The following is a 17,503-nucleotide window of genomic DNA, read 5'->3' on the forward strand; positions in this document are numbered from 1 at the left end:
AATGTTTTTACATAATTGTTTTGCAACAAGTATTAAGTAACTTTCATGGGTTTTGCGTGCACTCACCCATTGGCTTCTCACCCATTGGCTTCAATCCTCCACCTGGCGGGAGCAGTCTACAATGCAAGAAACGTATAAAAAGAGAGAGAGAGAGAGAGAGCGAGAGCGCGAGAGAGAGAGAGACACGCGCATGACAGTTGGGCGAAGAGAGAAAAATTACTTCAAAGGGCCAGCGCATTAGCCCGCGCCTCTCTGGCGACGGGAGAAGACCGGAGGGGACTGATCTCGTCGATAATTGGTTGGCCTCTCTGACCAATCACGAGCAGCAAGCGGTTTTGCTTGCCATCGTGGTCCGCCTCCCCCTGGGCTTCGTGACCACGTTTACAAATGGGAATAGAGTAGGTGAGAGGGACAGACTGTCCAGCCAATGAGACCTTGGGCGTTCATGGGCGGCGTGAGGCCGCTGCCAGGTTTAGGGCGGAAGGAGCTGCTCTGGGTAAGAAGGTGAACGAAAGATGGCGGCGGAAACGCTGCTGTCCAGTCTGTTGTGGCTGCTGCTTCTGGGGCTCCTATTACCCGCAAGTTTGACTGGCAGTGTCGGCAGCCTGAATCTAGAGGAGCTGAGTGAGATGCGTTATGGGATCGAGATCCTGCCATTGCCTGTCATGGGAGGGCAGGTGAGGAGGCGTGGAGTGGCCAGGGTCTGGGGCAAGGGAAAGAGGGAAAAGGTGGAGGAAGAAAGGCAGCTGTGGAGTCTGCAACGGTAGCCTAAGAACAATCGGGAAGAGTAGGTAGGAGTTTTACGATGACTCTTAAGGCTCGTTGATTGAGACCCATTCCCCTGGGGCTAGGGACTGGGAGGGGTGGGGCTTCCCGCTGTCAGCTTCAGTTCCTGATCCGAGCACCCAGACTCCGCCCGGCGAGAAGTGGGAGGGCTCTCTCCCCTCCCCCGCCAAACACAGCTGGAGGACTTGTGGCTCATTCTGACTTGACTGGGCTCTTCCCCAAGATGTGAAGAGGGGTCTCGTTGTTCTCTCTAATCCCAGCCTCTCTTTGCCTCCCTGCCCACCCCCCATCTCCCTTCTTTCCCAGAGCCAAGCTTCCGACGTGGTGATTGTCTCCTCTAAGTACAAACAGCGCTATGAATGTCGCCTGCCAGCTGGAGCTATTCACTTCCAGCGTGAAAGGGAGGAAGAAGCACCTGCTTACCGAGGGCCTGGGATCCCTGAATTGTTGAGCCCAATGAAAGATGCTCCTTGCCTGCTGAAGGTGACGGGGTTGGGGAGGATGGAATGAGGGCTTGGGAGCTGGCTAGCTATCTGGGAGCCAGAGTGCCCATGAATGAAGAGCGATTGAGAGGACCTCGGGGGAGTTAAGGCCATTAGGGGAGCAGACATATTGTACAGACAGGAAAGAAGCAAAGAATCTTGCAACCACTGATGACACTTTGCTGAATGTAGAGGAGGGTTAGGATAGAAGATCGTAGAGTAATAGTTAAGCCAAGACTGGGGTGCCTGAGGAGAGTCAGTGTGGGTAGGAAGGACACTGTCCTAGAGATGCCTTCCTGGTAAAGTCACCCCCTGCCCCTGTCACTCTCTGCCCAGTATCCTATTTTATTTTCATCATAGCATTTTTCATGATCTGAAATCATCTTACCAACTGAATCATCAGTTTATTTAATTTTGCTCTGTAATGTGAGTCCATGAGGTCAGAGAATTTATCTTGTTCACGGCTGTATCCGCAGAGGCTAGAACAGCACAAGGAATGTTGTAGAAGTTCGGTTAGTATTTGAATATTCTGTATTTTCCTGGTCTGAGTGCTTCAAGGATATCAAGATTTCTTATCTTTATGGAAGGCAAAGAGGATTTTTAAAAAATCTTTAGAAAGGGAGGAGTGGAAAGACCACAGGTGTAAAACATACCCTTAGAGGTATTTCTCCAGTCACAGAAGGAAAGCAGCCCTTGCTCCTCTCTGAGAATCTGGAGAATGGAGTGTGGAAGTAGACAGGAGGAGAAGTGGTTGAGAGGTTATGTGTCTTGGAGCCAGGAGAGATTCAGGTTCCAAGTAGAGACATCTGCACTCTATCACCTTGATTGTTCATTTTTTATTGTCAGACCAAGGACTGGTGGACGTATGAATTCTGTTATGGACGCCACATCCAGCAGTACCACATGGAAGGTGACTCATGCCTACATTTTCCCTAAGCCCTCAGCACCACGTCATGGAAGGTGACCTGCCCTCCCAGTCCCCTTCCCTCTTGGTCCTCTTAGAAGGGAGTAATGGTGCTTCACTGTGATTTCTCTTGTAGATTCAGAGATCAAAGGTGAAGTCCTCTATCTTGGCTACTACCAATCGGCCTTCGACTGGGATGATGAGACAGCCAAGGTGGCAGGGGTCTGGGATTGGGAGACAATGGGGTCCTGGCTGTAGACTAAGCCCTGATCAGAAGGGGAGGGGCGGAATTAGCTGACATGTTGCTTGGGGCTTGGTGGCCATTAGGACAAAGTGCCATTCTTCCTCTTTGCGGTCTTTCTTCTGCCCCCACTCTCCTTCTTAATGTCCTCCCCAGGCCTCCAAGCAGCATCGCCTGAAACGCTACCACAGCCAGACCTATGGCAATGGGTCCAAGTGTGACCTCAACGGGAGGCCACGGGAGGCCGAGGTTCGGGTGAGTCTCAGGACAGGGAAGTTGACAATTTAGATTCTAAGGGAGGAGGGCAGGGTTGCATCTTAGACTCCAGAAGGTCTCTTCCAGACCCAAAACTCAAGTTTAAGACTCCTTTTCCAGCTGGTAGCTGGATAGTCTGAGGCACTTAAAGTCAACACTTCCCAAATCCTTCCCTCGGATCCCCTAGCCACGCCTGTTTGTTTTTTCCATGTTTCTTCTCTTATCACCTGAGCGTCATTTCTGACTCTCTTTCTTCATGGAAGGACTTGTCAGTGAGGTGGTACTGGTGTAGGCACCGGGCTCTGCTCTGGGCACACAGTGGTCAGCAAACATGCAGCCCCTGCCCTCAGTCTAGACAGGAAGACATGTTAAGACATGTAGTTACAGAAATGTCTGTAACTACAAACTGAGGAGCAGTGTGAAGGAAAGGAATCTAGTTTTCTCGAATAAATGACAAAGCCTGTTCATTCTCTGTTTAGATTTCTCTGACCACTTTCTTCTTTCCTATGCTTGGCGCCTTCATCTCTCACTTGCATCACTGCCAGCAGCCTCTTAACAGGTGTTCCTGAGCTTGTGGTCCTGAATTGAATTCAGGCAAGCAGGTGGATGTATGGTGGGAAAGGTTCTTCAGGTGCTTCTAATGTGTATTCACAAACATAACCACCTACTGAGAACAGAATTACACACCTGACCACACACGAATTATCTTTCTGTAATACAGATTTTCACATGCAGTTGTGTTCTGGTAGTTGTTGAAGACTCTGATCACCAGGATAGAGTTGGGGGGTGGGGAGGGGGGAGCCTTGATTTGTCACATTTGCCAATATCTGTAGTATAAGTATTCCTACCATGGCCAAATTCTTGCTGTCACTCTGATGTCAACCATCTTGCAACATTCCTGAACATTTACCAGTTGGCCGTTGTGAACTGGTGTGAGCTGACTGTCATAACACCTCGATGGCAAATGTCACTTCTCTGTCCAGTCCTGGAAAACTTTCAGTGATTCCGCCTTCCACAAAGGCTAACATCCAAATACTTCAGCAAGACTGGGGTGGCCATGGAGGTGGTGGGAAGACCTCAGATTCTGGATATATTTTGAAGGTGGAGCCAGTAAGATTTGCTGATGGATTAGATATGGGGTGGAGTCAAGTATGACTCCAGGGTTTTTAGCTTGAGCAACTGGAACAATGCAACTGTCATTTGCTAAAATGGGAAGGAATGGGTTTGGAGGGGAAAGCAGGTAGGTGTTAGACATATAAAGGTCAAAATGATATAAACCTTCAGTGGTGATGTCCAGTTGGTAGTTGGCTCTGTGATTCTGGAGTTCAGGAATGAGGTCTGGGCTGGAGATATAAATACTCATTGTGCTTCTGCCCCACTGGCCTTCTTTCTGTTCTGTGAATCAATGGGTCTTGTTGTTTCCTCTGCCTAAAGCTGTCTTCCTCCAGATCTGCAGGTGCTTGGTTCCATCCCCTCATTCAGGTTATATATCTCTGTGACACCTGCACAGGGAGCCCTAAAGTAGGCACACAGAACACACCCATCCTTCTGCCCCCTTGCTGGTAAATACCTACAGTGTTTTATATTCTTTTTTTTTTTTAAAGATTTTATTTATTTATTTGACAGACAGAGATCACAGGTAGGCAGAGAGGCAGGCAGAGAGAGGAAGGGAAGCAGGCTCCCTGCTGAGCAGAGAGCCCGACGCGGGGCTCGATCCCAGGACCCGGGGATCATGACCTGAGCCGAAGGCAGAGGCTTTAACCCACTGAGCCACCCACGCGCCCCAGTGTTTTATATTCTTGAAAGCATGTATCATTTCCTGAAATTATCTTATTTGTTTGAGTTTAATATCTCTCTCAGTCTTCCCAACTAGAATAAGCTCCAGGAAGGCAGGGACTTTTCTTTTTTAAATTTTTTGTCTGTCTTATTTTCTGCTATATCCTTGGTGCCTGGAACAGTGCCTGGCACCAAGATGGTGCCCAGAAATTATTTGTTGAACAAGTGATAAGGCAGTTCAAATGTCATTTATCTCATGTGAACTTTCTTGGCTAATCCAGATGGTTTCTTCAGCATTTTTTTTAAAAGATTTTATTTATTTAATAGAGTGACAGCTAGAGAGGGAACACAAGCAGGGGGAGTGGGAGAGGGAGAAGCAGGCCTCCCACTGAGCTGGGAGCCTGATGCGGGGCTTGATCCCAGGACTCTGTGATCATGACCTGAGCCTGAGGCAGACGTTTAACTGACTGAGCCACCCAGACGCCCCTAGTCAGCATTTCATATACATAAATCTACGTCCACATATATTCATGGCTTAATCTATTTGGGCTGCTAAAAGAAAATACCACAGACTGAGTAATTTATCAGCAGAAATTTTTTTCCTACAGTTCTGGAACCTGGAAGTCAGAGATCAGTGTGCCACTGTGGTGGGGTGAGGGCCCTCTTTCAGGTTGTAGACTTGTTTATTCTCACATGGTGAAAGGGGCTAGGGAGCTCTTTTATAAGAGCATTAATCCCATTCGTGAAGGTTCCACCCTTATAACCCAAGCACTTCCCAAAGGTTCCACTTCCTAATACCATTTCATTGGGCATAGATGTTTAGGGGGACATAAACATTCAGACCATACAACCCACAAGCATTTACACACCTATGTAATCTATTATAGCACTTACTTTATATTATTGTTTTTAAGTAGGCTCCATTCCCAGCGTGGAGCCCAGTGTGGGGCTTGAACTCACAACCCTGAGATTAAGACTTGAGTTGAGATCAGGAGTGAGATGCTTAAATGAGCCACACACGCTCCCCTATTTTTTTTTTAATTATTATTTGTAGCTTCAGTAGGCTAAGAACCAAGGGCAAAGACTGCATTTTCCTCTCATCTGTTGAACAGATGTCTTGTGCCAAGCACTGTAATAGAAACTGGGGATAAAATGGTGACTGAGAGACCTAGTCCTACTCTCAGGAGACAGACATTAAATAAACAGCCACAACAAGCAGGTTAAAGACTGACTGGTGAAGTAGATATCATAGAAGGCCACACAGTAAAGGAAATGGCCAAGTCTAGGTAAAGGGGAAGCTTTCTGGAGAATGTGACCTTTGAACTGAGAGTTGAAGGCTGAGGAGTTAGTCTAGCAGTTAGAGGAGTGGGAGAGGGAAGAGGGCATTGAAGGTGGAAGGTATGGTAGGTGCCAAAGGCCTGGAGGCAAGGGGCAATTGATTCCTATTCACGGTGACTGGATAGAATTGCAGGCAGGGAGTGTGGGAGGTGAGGCTAAGCAAAAGTTAGGGGACAGTTTACACATCAGAAGGCTCTGACTTTCTGTAGCTATTTTGAGGAGTTTGGACAATCTGAGAACCAAGGGGTAAGCCAGGGGAATATTTGAAGCAGAATGATGACATGTCCAATTTTGGTTTGGAAAGCTCACTCTGGCTGGAGTGTAGCAAATGGTTGGGAGGCCAGTTAGGAGGTGGTTGCAGCAATCCCAGTGAGAAAAGAAGGTGGCCCAGGAATGAAGAAATGTGAACTCCAGGGGAGATTTAGAGGACAGTCAATAGAGTAAGATTTGTGGGTTTCTGGCTTGAGCAACTGGATAGGTGGTGGGTGGTTCCTGTTACTGAGTTAGGTATAGTAGAAAGAGGATAGGTCCGGTGAAGGAAAAGGACGATTCTGGTGTTGAGTATGATGATTTTGGTGGCTGAAGACTCAAGAGATTTCTGAGGAGGCTGTTGTATCTGTGGGTCTGGATCACAGGAGACAGATCCAAATTGAACCCAGGGGGCTGGGAGTCATCAACATATTGGCTATAATTGGAGTCAGGGTCTGGGTAAAATCCTCCCAAAGAAACAGTAAATAGTGAGAAAAGTGGGACAGAATGTTAAGGAAGCCATTGTTGAAAGCATGGGCAGAAGGGGGGCTCTGCGGAGAAGAAGGGGCCAGAAAGGAGATACAGTGATGCAGCCCAAGGAGGGACTGGTCCATGGCAACAGTTGCATCTGAACCTTCAGGGAAGAGAATTAAAAACTGCTTGTAGGTGATCATGGGAATTTTAATAAAAGCAAAGCATGCATGCACAAGGAAATGAAAATTCAGACCATTGGCATGGAAACCAGATGAAAAGTTCTAAGTCCTCTACTCCCAGTCTCTCCTGAGCAGAGGTCATTGGTGATCTTTGCTACAGCAGTTTCAGGTGAAGATGTGGAAGAAGTCTGGGTGTGAAGGGGAGGGGAAGGTGAGCCCTAGTTAGAGGGATTATGAGGTTGGGGAGAGTGGTACTTTGTTCTTGTTGTTTGTGTTTTAAGATGGGAGCATGTGTAAATGCTGTTGGGTGGACCTTGCAGAAAGGAGAGACTGAGTCACAGGAGAAAGATGGGGAAGAGAATGTGGGCAGGGCCGGGATAGGGAACACAGGAGCAGTTACCTTGAGCGTATGTAGGGTCGTCACAGAAATGAAAGGGTGCTGTATTTGTTAGGGAGTCTGGAGGTTTTAGTGGCAGACAGTTGAGGGCATTCCTGTTTGGCTGTTTCTCATTTCTTAGTTCTTATATCCTGATAGACCACCCAAGTTCATTGCCTTCGTGATTGAGTAAACCTCCCCCCTCCAGGCCAGCCACTGTGAAGTTCAGTCTTCCCAATGCCTCCTGGGTAGGAGCAGTGTGCATGGTGTTTGGTAAAAGTGCTGTCCCCATGGAGTTTGGGAATGACTAGCCATCTTGAATTAAACAAATTTGGATCCCCATCTCAATTCTTATGTTAAGATTTCACAGAGATCTAAGATTTTTCCTTTTCTAATTTCTAATTATGAAACATTTCAAACTTACAGAAAATAATGTCCTAGAGACCCATATATCCACTGCCAAGGGAAACAGATGTTAACATTTTGCCATCAGAAAGGAACAAAATGCTAATGATACAGTTAAAGCCCTCCCTTTCATTTCCTTCTTCTCCCTCCTCGCCAGAAACAACCACAACCATCCCCATGCATGCTTTGTACTTCTATTAGTCGTACACATATCATAGACAATACATATTGTTTTGTATTTTAAAATTATACGTTAGGGGCGCCTGGGTGGCTCAGTGGGTTAAAGCCTCTGCCTTCGGCTCGGGTCATGATCCCAGGGTCCTGGGATCGAGCCCCATATCGGGCTCTCTGCTCGGCAGGGAGCCTGCTTCCTTCTCTCTCTCTGCCTGCCTTTCTGCCTACTTGTGATCTCTATCTGTCAAATAAATAAAAATAAAATCTTTAAAAAAAAAATAAAAATAAAATTATACGTTAGTGGTATCAACTCGCTTTTTCACTAATCAGTGTTTGCTGTTCTGTTGCATGACATGGAGATCTAGTTCAATGATTTTGATGGCTGTGTTGTGTTTCATTGTTTACTTACTATCCCTCTACTAAGGAATGGTTTCAACTCAAATGCTCTTACACACAGTGCTGCAATGTAGGTCTCATTGTGAGTGTGCAAGAGTTTGTCCGAGGTAAAAACCTAGAAGTAGAATAATGGAGTTACCAGGAATGCATATTTTATTGGTGAGTTTGGTGCATTGCCCATTTTTTTCATTGTCTTTTTAATGTGTAGGTATTCATTTATTTTTATTATTTTTTTAGGTTATGGCAAAATGGATATGCAAGTTACCATTTTAACAATTTTTATGTGTACAATTCAGTGGCATTAACTGCATTAACAATGTTGTATACCTATTACCACTATTTACAGAACTTTTTCATCATCCCAAACTCTGTACCCATTAAGAAATAATTCTGCATTTCTCCCCCTCTCCCACTCTCTGTTCTGCTTTCTGTCTCTATGAATTTGCTTGTTCTGGGTACCTCATATAAGTAGAATCACACAATATTAGCCCTTTTGTGTGTGTCTGGCTTATTTCACTTAGCATAATGTTTTCAAAGTTCATCCATGTTGTGGTATGTTCAGAATCTTATTTCTTTTTATAGCATATTCCTTTTGTGGAACATTTGGTAATATTCCATTGTATGTGTATATGGTATTTAGCCTATCTGTTCATCTATCGATGGGTGGATATTTTGGTGCTTCCACCTTTTGGCTATTGTGAATAATGTTGCAATGAACATTGGTGTGTAAGCATGTGTTTTGAGTCCCTGCTCGAAATTCTTTTTGGGTATATACCTAGGACAGAAATATACCTCATGGTAATTCTTTGTGTAGCCTTTTAAGGAATTGACAAATTGTTTTCCACAGCAGCTGCACTATACATTCCCACTAACAATGCACAAAAACTCCCAGTTTTTCAACACCCTCTCTGATACTTATTATTACTGTGTTTTGTGATAACCATCCTAATGGGTATGAAGTGGTATCTCATTGTGGTTTTGATTCTCATTTTCTTAATGACAAATGATGTTAAGCATCTTTCTATGTACTTATTGGCCATTTGATTATCTTCTTTGGAGAAATGTCCATTTAAATCCTTTCCCAGTTTTTAATTGAGCTGTTTTTTTTTTTTATTGTTGAGTTGTGGGGAGTTCTTTATATAGTCTGGATAGTAATCATTTGTCAGATACATGATTTGCAAGTATTTTTTCCCATTCTGTGGGTTTCTTTTTTACTCTCTATCTTTTTTTTAATAGGCTCCATGCCTAATGTGGGGCTTGAACTCATGACCCTGAGATCAAGAGTCACATGCTCTACCAACTGAGCCAACCAGGCACCCCCTGCTTTTTCACTCTGTTAATAGTATTTTTTCATGCATAACAGTTTTCTGTTCTGATGAGGTCTGATTTGCCTATTTTTTTCTTTTATTGCCTGTGCTTTTGGCCTCATATTTAAGAAATCATTACCTATTCCAAGGTCATGGTTGAGTTGATTTTTAAAATTTTTTAAAAATATATTTGAGAGAGAGAGCGAGAATGCACAAGTGGGGGGGAGGGGCAGAGGGAGAAGGAGAAGCAGGCTGCCCCCTGAGCAGGGAGCCGCATGCAGGGCTCAATTGCAGGACCCCGAGATCATGAGCTGAGCCAAAGGCAGATGCTTAATCAACTGAGCCAGGAAGACATCCCTTGAGTTGATTTTTGTATACAAAGTAAGATGAGGATCCAACTTCATTCACTTGCATGTAAATATCCAGTTTTTCTAGCACCATTTGTTAAATCTAACCTTGTCCCTTTGAATGATCTTAGTACCCTTGTTGAAAATCAAATGAGCAAGTATGTTAGGGTTTATTTCTGAGCTCTGTTCTACTCCATTGGTCTGTTTGTCTATCCCAATGACAATAACAGACTGTTTTGATTGCTGTGGCTTTGCAGTAAGTTTTGAAATTAGGAAGTGTTGAGTCTTCCAACTTTGTTCTTTTTTTGAGATTGTTCTGTGTATGAGATCCCTTGAGATTCTATATGAATTTAAAATGGGTTTTTCTCTATAAAAAAGGCCATTGGGATTTTGATAGAGATTACATCGAATATGTAGATTGCTTTGTATAGTACTGCCATCTTAAATTTTCTAATCCATGAACATAGGATGTCTTTCCATTTATTTGTGTCTTCTATAATTTCTTTTTGTAATATTTTGTAATTTTCCATATGCAAGTCTTTCACCTCCTTGGATAAATTTATCCTAAGTAGTTTGTTTTTTGATGCTATTGTAAGTGAAAAAATTTTTTTTTAAATTTCCCTTTTCGCTTGTTTATTACAAATATACAGAAATACAACTAATATTTGCAGGTTTATTTTATATCCTACAACTTTGCTGAATTCATTTATTAGCTATAACAGTTTTTTTGTGTGTATGTTCTTTTGGATTTTCTATGTGTAATGTCATATCGCTATGAATAGAGATGATTTTATTTTACTTCATTCTTTCCAATTTGAATGCCCCTTCTTTCTTTTTTTTTTAAGATTTCATTTATTTATTTGACAGAGAGAGGTCACAAGTAGGCAGACAGAGATAGAGAGGGGAAGCAGGCTCCCCACCAAGCAGAGAGCCCAATGCGGGCCTCGATCCCAGGACCCTGAGATCATGACCTGAGCTGAAGGCAGAGGCTCAACCCACTGAGCCACCCAGGTGCCCAATGCCCTTTATTTCTTTTTCTTGCCTAATTGCTCTGGTTAGAACTTCCAGTACTATGTAAAATAGAAGTAGTGTAAAGTGAGCATCTTTATCTTGTTCCTGTTATTAGTGGAACAGCTTTTGGTCTTTCACCATTGATTATGATGTTAGCTATGGGTTTTCTTCTGCGGCCTTTATCATGTTGAGGATATTCTCTTCTATTCCTAGTTTATGAAGTGATTTTATCAGGAAAGTGTGTTGGCTTTTGTCAAATGCTTTGTTCACACCAATTGAGATGATCATAAGGCTTTTTTCTTCATTCTCTTGATGTGATGTATTGCAGTATGCAGATTGATTTTTGTATATTGAGCCATCTTTGCATCCCTGGAATAAAACCCACATAAATCATGATGCATGATGCTTTCAATATGCTACTTAATTTGGTTTGCTAGTATTTTGTTGAGAAATTTTGCATTTGTATTTACAAGGGATCTTGGTCTATAGTTTTCTTGTGATATCTTTGTCTGGGTTTGGTATCAGGGTAGTGTTAGCCTCACAGAATGAGTTAGGAAGGCATTCTTTATATATTCCAGATTTACTTCCTTGGTCATCTACATTCTCTCTATCTCAGCTTGTCTTTTTCTTTTGTTAATAGTATTGCCAATATACTTTTAATTTAAAATTTTAAAAATTCCAATATGATTAAAAATATCAATCTTTTTCTTTAAAGTTTGTATATTTTATATCTTTTGTTAATAGGAAAGGTCCTGTTTATATTTTTCAAATTATAGAAGTTTTCTTCTCATATGTTGGACTTTAATTCAATAATTTAATTTAATGTATCATGTCAGCTTGGAACCTAAATATACCTATTTTTCATCTGGATAACTGACTGTCCCCCTGGCCCCCCAGCATCATTTATTGAGCAGCCCATACTTTGTAGTGCCACATCAGGCATTTATCAGGTTGCCATATATGTGTATATGCATTTCCTTGGCTTCTCCTTTGTTTCAATAGTCTGTCTATTCTTATACCAATACCACATTGTTTTAAGGACTACAGCTTTTTAGTAAGTCTTGATATCTGATAATGGGCATTTTTTTCCTTCAGATTTCAAAACTGAGATTATTGGACAAGTTCTGTGAAAAAAACGCTTGGGGATTTTAATTGGAATTACATTGAATTTTATATTAATTTGGAGAGAATTGGTATTTTATGATATTGACTGTTCATTCACCATGAATATAATGTATACTTCTATTTACTTATTGCCTTGTACTTTAGTAAGACTTTAATTTTCTCTATGAAAGCTTTTGTATATCTCATGTGAGGTTAGTTCTAGATATCTTATAGCTTTTATTTGTGTCTTGTGTGTAGGCAGATGTTGCAAGCATACAGGTACCTTATAGTTTTTGATGCTATTGTAAATGGCATCTTTTATTTATTTATTTATTTTTATTTATTTTTTATTTATTAAATGGATAAGATTTATCCATATAAGGGGGGGGCAGTGAGAGAGAAAGAGAGAGAGAGAGAGAGAGAGAGAGAGAATCTCCAGCAGACCTCTCATTGAGCATTGAACCTGATGTAGGGCTGAATCCCAGGACCCTGAGATCATGAACTGAGCTGAAATCAAGAGTCAGATGCTCAGCTGACTGGGTCACCCAGGTGCCCTGTAAATGGCATCTTTTAAAAATTACATTTTCTGATTGAGTGTTGCTGGGGTATGGTCACATTATTAATTTTATATATTGATCTTATGTTCATAGCTTTACTGAAATCTCATTCCTAATAGTTTGCAGGTTCTCATGGATTTTCTCTGTGAATAATTATGTCATCTGCAAATAGCAAGACTTTGGTTTCTTCCTTTCTAATCCTTATATATTTTATTTTTCTTATACCTGCAGTACAATAGAAGTGGCTATGGTGGGCATCCTTGGCTTGTTCTGACTTTAAAGGGAGTATTCCTGAAGTTACACTGTTAAAATGATGTTTTCCTGTAGGCTTTTTGTAGACAACCTTTATCAGGTGAATAAAGATCCATTTTATTCCTAGTTTGGGAAATTTTTTCATCATGGGTAGGTGTGGAATTTTAATACGTTTTTTCTGTATCAAGATGGCTATATGGTTTTTCATCTTTATTTTTTAATATGGTGAATTCAGCTAATTCATTTTCTAAGATTTTTTTTTTACCCTTAGATTTATGGAATAATTCATGGTCATGGGGCGCCTGGGTGGCTCAGTGGGTTAAAGCCTCTGCCTTCGGTTCAGGTCATGGTCCCAGGGTCCTGGGATGGAGCCCCGCATCGGGCTCTCTGCTCAGCAGGGAGCCTGCTTCCTCCTCTCTCTCTGTCTGCTTCTCTGCATACTTGTGATCTCTGTCTGTCAAATAAATAAATAAAAATCTTTAAAAAAATAAAAAATTATAAAAAAATAAAAAAAATTAAAAAAGATTTAATAATTCATGGTCATAAAGTATTTTTTTAAGATTTTATTTTTAAGTAATCTCTACACCCAACATGGGATTCCAACGACAACCCTGAGATCAAGAATCCCGTGTTCTACCAACTGAGCCAGTCAGGTGCCCCTCGAAATATTCTTAATACCTTGATATATTCAGTTTCCTAATATTTTAATTGATTTTTATAGCTGTTTTCATAAGTGAATTGGTCTACAATTTTCTTGTATTGTTTTAGTCTTGTCTTTGTATCAAGTTATATTAGCTTCATAAATGTCTTGAAAAGCTTCTCTCTTTCCTTGTTCTCTGGAACAGTCTGCTGAGATAGGAATTAATCATTCTTTTTTTTTTTTTTTTTTTTTTAATTAATCTGTTCTTTAAAAGTTTGGGAGAACTCTCTAAAACCACCTCGTCCCAGTATAACACAATGCTGTATATTGTGTATTGTGGGGTTGGTTTTTACTACTGATTTAATTTATTAAATGATAAGAATTTTTCATATTAATGCACGAAGCATTAACAAGTTACAGTTCCATGGGACATTATTTAATTATCTAAATTTTCAAATATATTAGCATAAAATTATGATGTTTTATTTTTAATAATCACTTTTTATAGATCTGTCCCCTTTTTAATTCCTAATATTGACTTTGCCTTTTCTCTTTTTGTTGATCTATCTTGCTAGAGATTTGTCTATTCGTCCAAGAGCAGCGTTTTGACTTTGTTTTTCCACTCTGTTTACTATTTCATTAACATCATTATTTTATCTTTATTATTTATTTCCTTCTTCCTTGCGTTTATTCGTTTCTTTTCCAAGCTTCTTGAATTTTTTTCCACACTTAAAAAATTCTTTTTCTTTTCAGTATTTTTAAATTTGAATTCAATTAATTAACATATAATGTATTACTAGTTTCAGAGGGAGAGGTCAGTGATTCATCAGTCTTATATAATACCCAGTGCTCATTGCATCATGTGCCCTCCTTAATGTCCATCACCCAGTTACCACATCCCCCCATCCTCCTCCCCTCCAGCAACCCTCAGTTTGTTTCCTATGATCAAGAGTCTCTCGGGGTGCCTGGGTGGCTCAGTGGGTTGAGGCCTCTGCCTTCAGCTCAGATCATGGTCCCAGGGTCCTGGGATCAAGCCCCGCATCGGGCTCTCTGCTCAGCGGGGAGCCTGCTTCCTCCTCTCTCTCTGCCTGCCTCTCTGCCTACTTGTGATCTCTGTCTGTCAAACAAATAAATAAATAATCTTAAAAAAAAAAAAAGAGTCTTTCATGGTTTATCTCCCTCTCTGATTTCATCTTGTTTTGTTTTTCCCTCTCTTCCCCTATGATCCTCTGTTTTATTTATTTATTTATTTATTTATTTATTTATTTTTGATCCTCTTTTAAATTCTACATGAGTGAGATCATAATGATAATTGTCTTTTTCTGGATGACTTTGGGCAGTCAACCAACTGAGCCACCCAGGTGCTCCTCAGAGATTTTATTTGTAAGTAAACTACCCCCATGTGGGGCTCAAATTCATGAACCCATGATGGGGAGTCACATGCTCTACTAAGCCAGCCAGGGGCCCTGACTCAGAGATTTTTTTCAATGTTCATACAAACATTTATCTTCGAGCTCTTTCCAAATACATATATAAATAGCTTCCTCTTCTTCCCTTCCTCCTTCCTTCCTCCCTCCCTCCCTCTTTGTTTCTTGTTTTTTTTTCTTTTTGTCTTTTTATTGAGGTATAACTGACATATAACATTATATTAGTTTCAGGTATATGATATACTATTTCAGTATTTTATGTATTGCAAAATGATCACCACAATAAGTCTAGTTAACATCTGTCAACCATACAGTTAAAATTTGTTTTTCTTGTGATGAGAACTTGTAGGATCTACTCTCTTGGCAACTTCCAAATATGTAATATGGTATCATTAAATATAATCACATGCTGTACATCCCTGTGACTTATTTATTTTATAACTAGACATTTGTACCTTTTAGCTCCCTTCACCCATTTTGCCCATCACTCCCTTGTTCTTTTTATTTTTTTTTAAGATTGATTTATTTATTTGAGAGAGAGGAAAAAAGTGCAAGAAGGGGGAGGAGAAGAGGAAGAGGGAGAGAGAGAGTCCTCAAGCAGACTCTCTGCAGGGCCTGGAGCTGGACCCGGGGCTCAATCCCAGGACCCTGGGATCATGATCTGAGCTGAAATTAAGAAGAGGATGCTTAACTGACTGAGCCACCCAAGCGCCCCACTCTTGTTCTTTTTTATAGTTGCTATTCTCTTATACACTGTGCTATCATTTGACTAAATAGTTCCCTGTTGATGCACATTTAAGTTGTTTTAAGTCTTACTAACACAAAAGTGCTACAGTGAATAACCTTGTACCTACAGAATATATGTAGGTTAAATTCCTGGAAGTAGACGTGTGTGATTCTGATACATACTGCCAAGTTACCCTGCTTAGGTAAATTACTCTGCCTCCAGCAATGTATGAGAATGCCAGTTCCCCTACAGCTTTGCCAACCCAGAGTATTTTTAAACTTGTAGATTTTGGCCAGTCATCAAATAGGCATCAGATAAGCAGTGCTTTCTTGGTATCATTTTAACTTACATTTATCTTAGGAAAAGGTAAATAATCTTACTCCTATTTAAGAGCCATTTCTCTTTCTTCTAAACTAATAAGAACTCTTTGTATAATAGATTGTCCCTTCGTCCATAATAGAAATTGCAGGATGCTTCATTCACTTTCTCCTTTCCTAATCATGCATGGAGAAAGCTGTCCATATCCAGTGTTTCCATTTTCATTGTTACTTGCACTTTGCTTGAGAACTTAATTTAGATTTATGCTTGTTATATTTCTAAACAGCTGTGTTTTATTTTTGTTGTTTTTATATAATTGCTATTGATTTCTCATTTTATGCTGTTGTGTCAGTGATTCGTTGGGGATTATTGACTTTCTCTGGTGAACTTTAAAAAATTGTCCTGGTGTGCTTGAAACCATGTGTTTTCTCTATTCGGTTCAAGACTAATTGTTTTGGTCAAGTTTTCTACTAATTTTCTTTTGTTCCGGTGGCCAGTTATTGAAAGAGGTATATTAAAATTTTCACCGTGATGGTGGATTTGGCGATTTTGTTAAATTTTCCTTCCTCATTTTGAGGCTGTGGTAGATGCATATAAATTCAGAATTGTGATATCTTCATGGTAAATTATTTTCTTCTATTCTTCTTGTCCTTAATGTTGTGGTCATTTTTTTCCACATCACATTAAAAAAAACCTGAAATATACCACAATACATAAAATGGTATAAAACATGCATCTGTTGTGTCTGAATGAATAAAGGAAATACCCATCCAATCGCCTTAGGTTATGAAAGAATGCTGAGAGCACCTTAAAAGTTTCCCTGTGCCCCCACACAACACATCCCTCTCTCTCCCTTTACCACAGAGCTAACAGCTCTCCTAATTTTGTGAGGAGAAATCCTTTGCTTTTCTCTAGAGTTTTGCCATCTGTGTATGCATCTCATTTAATTTAGCCTCCTTCTTCTGAACTTTATAAAAATGGTATCATATTGTATGAAAACACGCAGAGTGCACACAAGGAAATCTGGGGTTTGAGATCCAGCCCCGTCAAGGGTGGGAGCTGCGGTTCACATGCTCACAGGCCTGTAGCATATTACTTTGTGTAGTTTGTCATCTTTTCATCCGGATTACCTTTCACAGACATTTGGATTGTTCCCAGTTTTCTGCTATTACTAAAACCTGCTGCTATGTACAACATTCTTTTAAGTGTCTCCTAGTATGAAGTGCAAGGATCTCTTGAATGAGAATTTTGTCTGGGTCAACCATTGCCGGGTCACAGGATATGAAGGTGAGCCCCTATTCTACTTTATTTGGCATTGCGGGATATTTACCTAAGTTTTGGTTCCCATTATATTCTTACTGCAGTATGACTTCCCAGCATTCCATGTCCTGGCAAATCTTTATTACTGGACTTTCAAATTTTTACTGATTTATTGGCTCTGTCATGGTACCTCATGATGAATTTAATTCACCTTTCACTGATTCCTAAGAAATGACCATTCTTTTGAGAATGTATTAATACGGAACTGATTTAAACTAGTGTACTTAATTGATATCGTAATATTAAGCCAAAGCTTCATTTGAAATTAAATGCTCCGTTGATTTTCTAATGTTAAACCAATTTTGCATTGCTGAGATGAACCCAGTTTGGTCATATATATTATTCTTGACTATTCTTTTTAGAACTTGCTGGATTCAGTTTGCTGCTTTTTATTTTTTTTATTTTGATTTATTTTTTTTTAAGATTTTTTTTTTTTAATTTATTTGACAGACAGATCA

At 40.6% G+C, this 17,503-nt stretch overlaps 1 protein-coding gene and 1 non-coding gene across 6 annotated transcripts in view; one reads left to right on the forward strand and one right to left on the reverse strand.

The window, feature by feature from the left end:
- Nucleotides 1-480: 480 nt before the first annotated feature.
- Nucleotides 481-17,503, forward strand: part of OS9 (OS9 endoplasmic reticulum lectin) — a 32,192-nt gene continuing 15,169 nt past the window's right edge. For all 5 annotated transcript variants that reach the window (XM_032874592.1, XM_032874593.1, XM_032874591.1 and 2 more), the window contains exons 1-5: nt 481-677; nt 1,093-1,269; nt 2,115-2,178; nt 2,309-2,385; nt 2,570-2,668. In XM_032874592.1, the coding sequence (XP_032730483.1) occupies nt 516-677; nt 1,093-1,269; nt 2,115-2,178; nt 2,309-2,385; nt 2,570-2,668 (579 nt within the window). In that variant the 5' untranslated portion in view covers nt 481-515. The remainder of the gene's footprint in view (nt 678-1,092; nt 1,270-2,114; nt 2,179-2,308; nt 2,386-2,569; nt 2,669-17,503) is intronic.
- Nucleotides 9,278-9,350, reverse strand: TRNAK-CUU. The gene has a single exon. It is a non-coding gene; the product is annotated as a tRNA-Lys (tRNA).

This window comes from Lontra canadensis, unplaced genomic scaffold (genome assembly GCF_010015895.1).
Source record: "Lontra canadensis isolate GAN:19392208 unplaced genomic scaffold, GSC_riverotter_1.0 scaffold53, whole genome shotgun sequence".
NCBI classification, from domain to species: Eukaryota; Metazoa; Chordata; class Mammalia; order Carnivora; family Mustelidae; genus Lontra; species Lontra canadensis.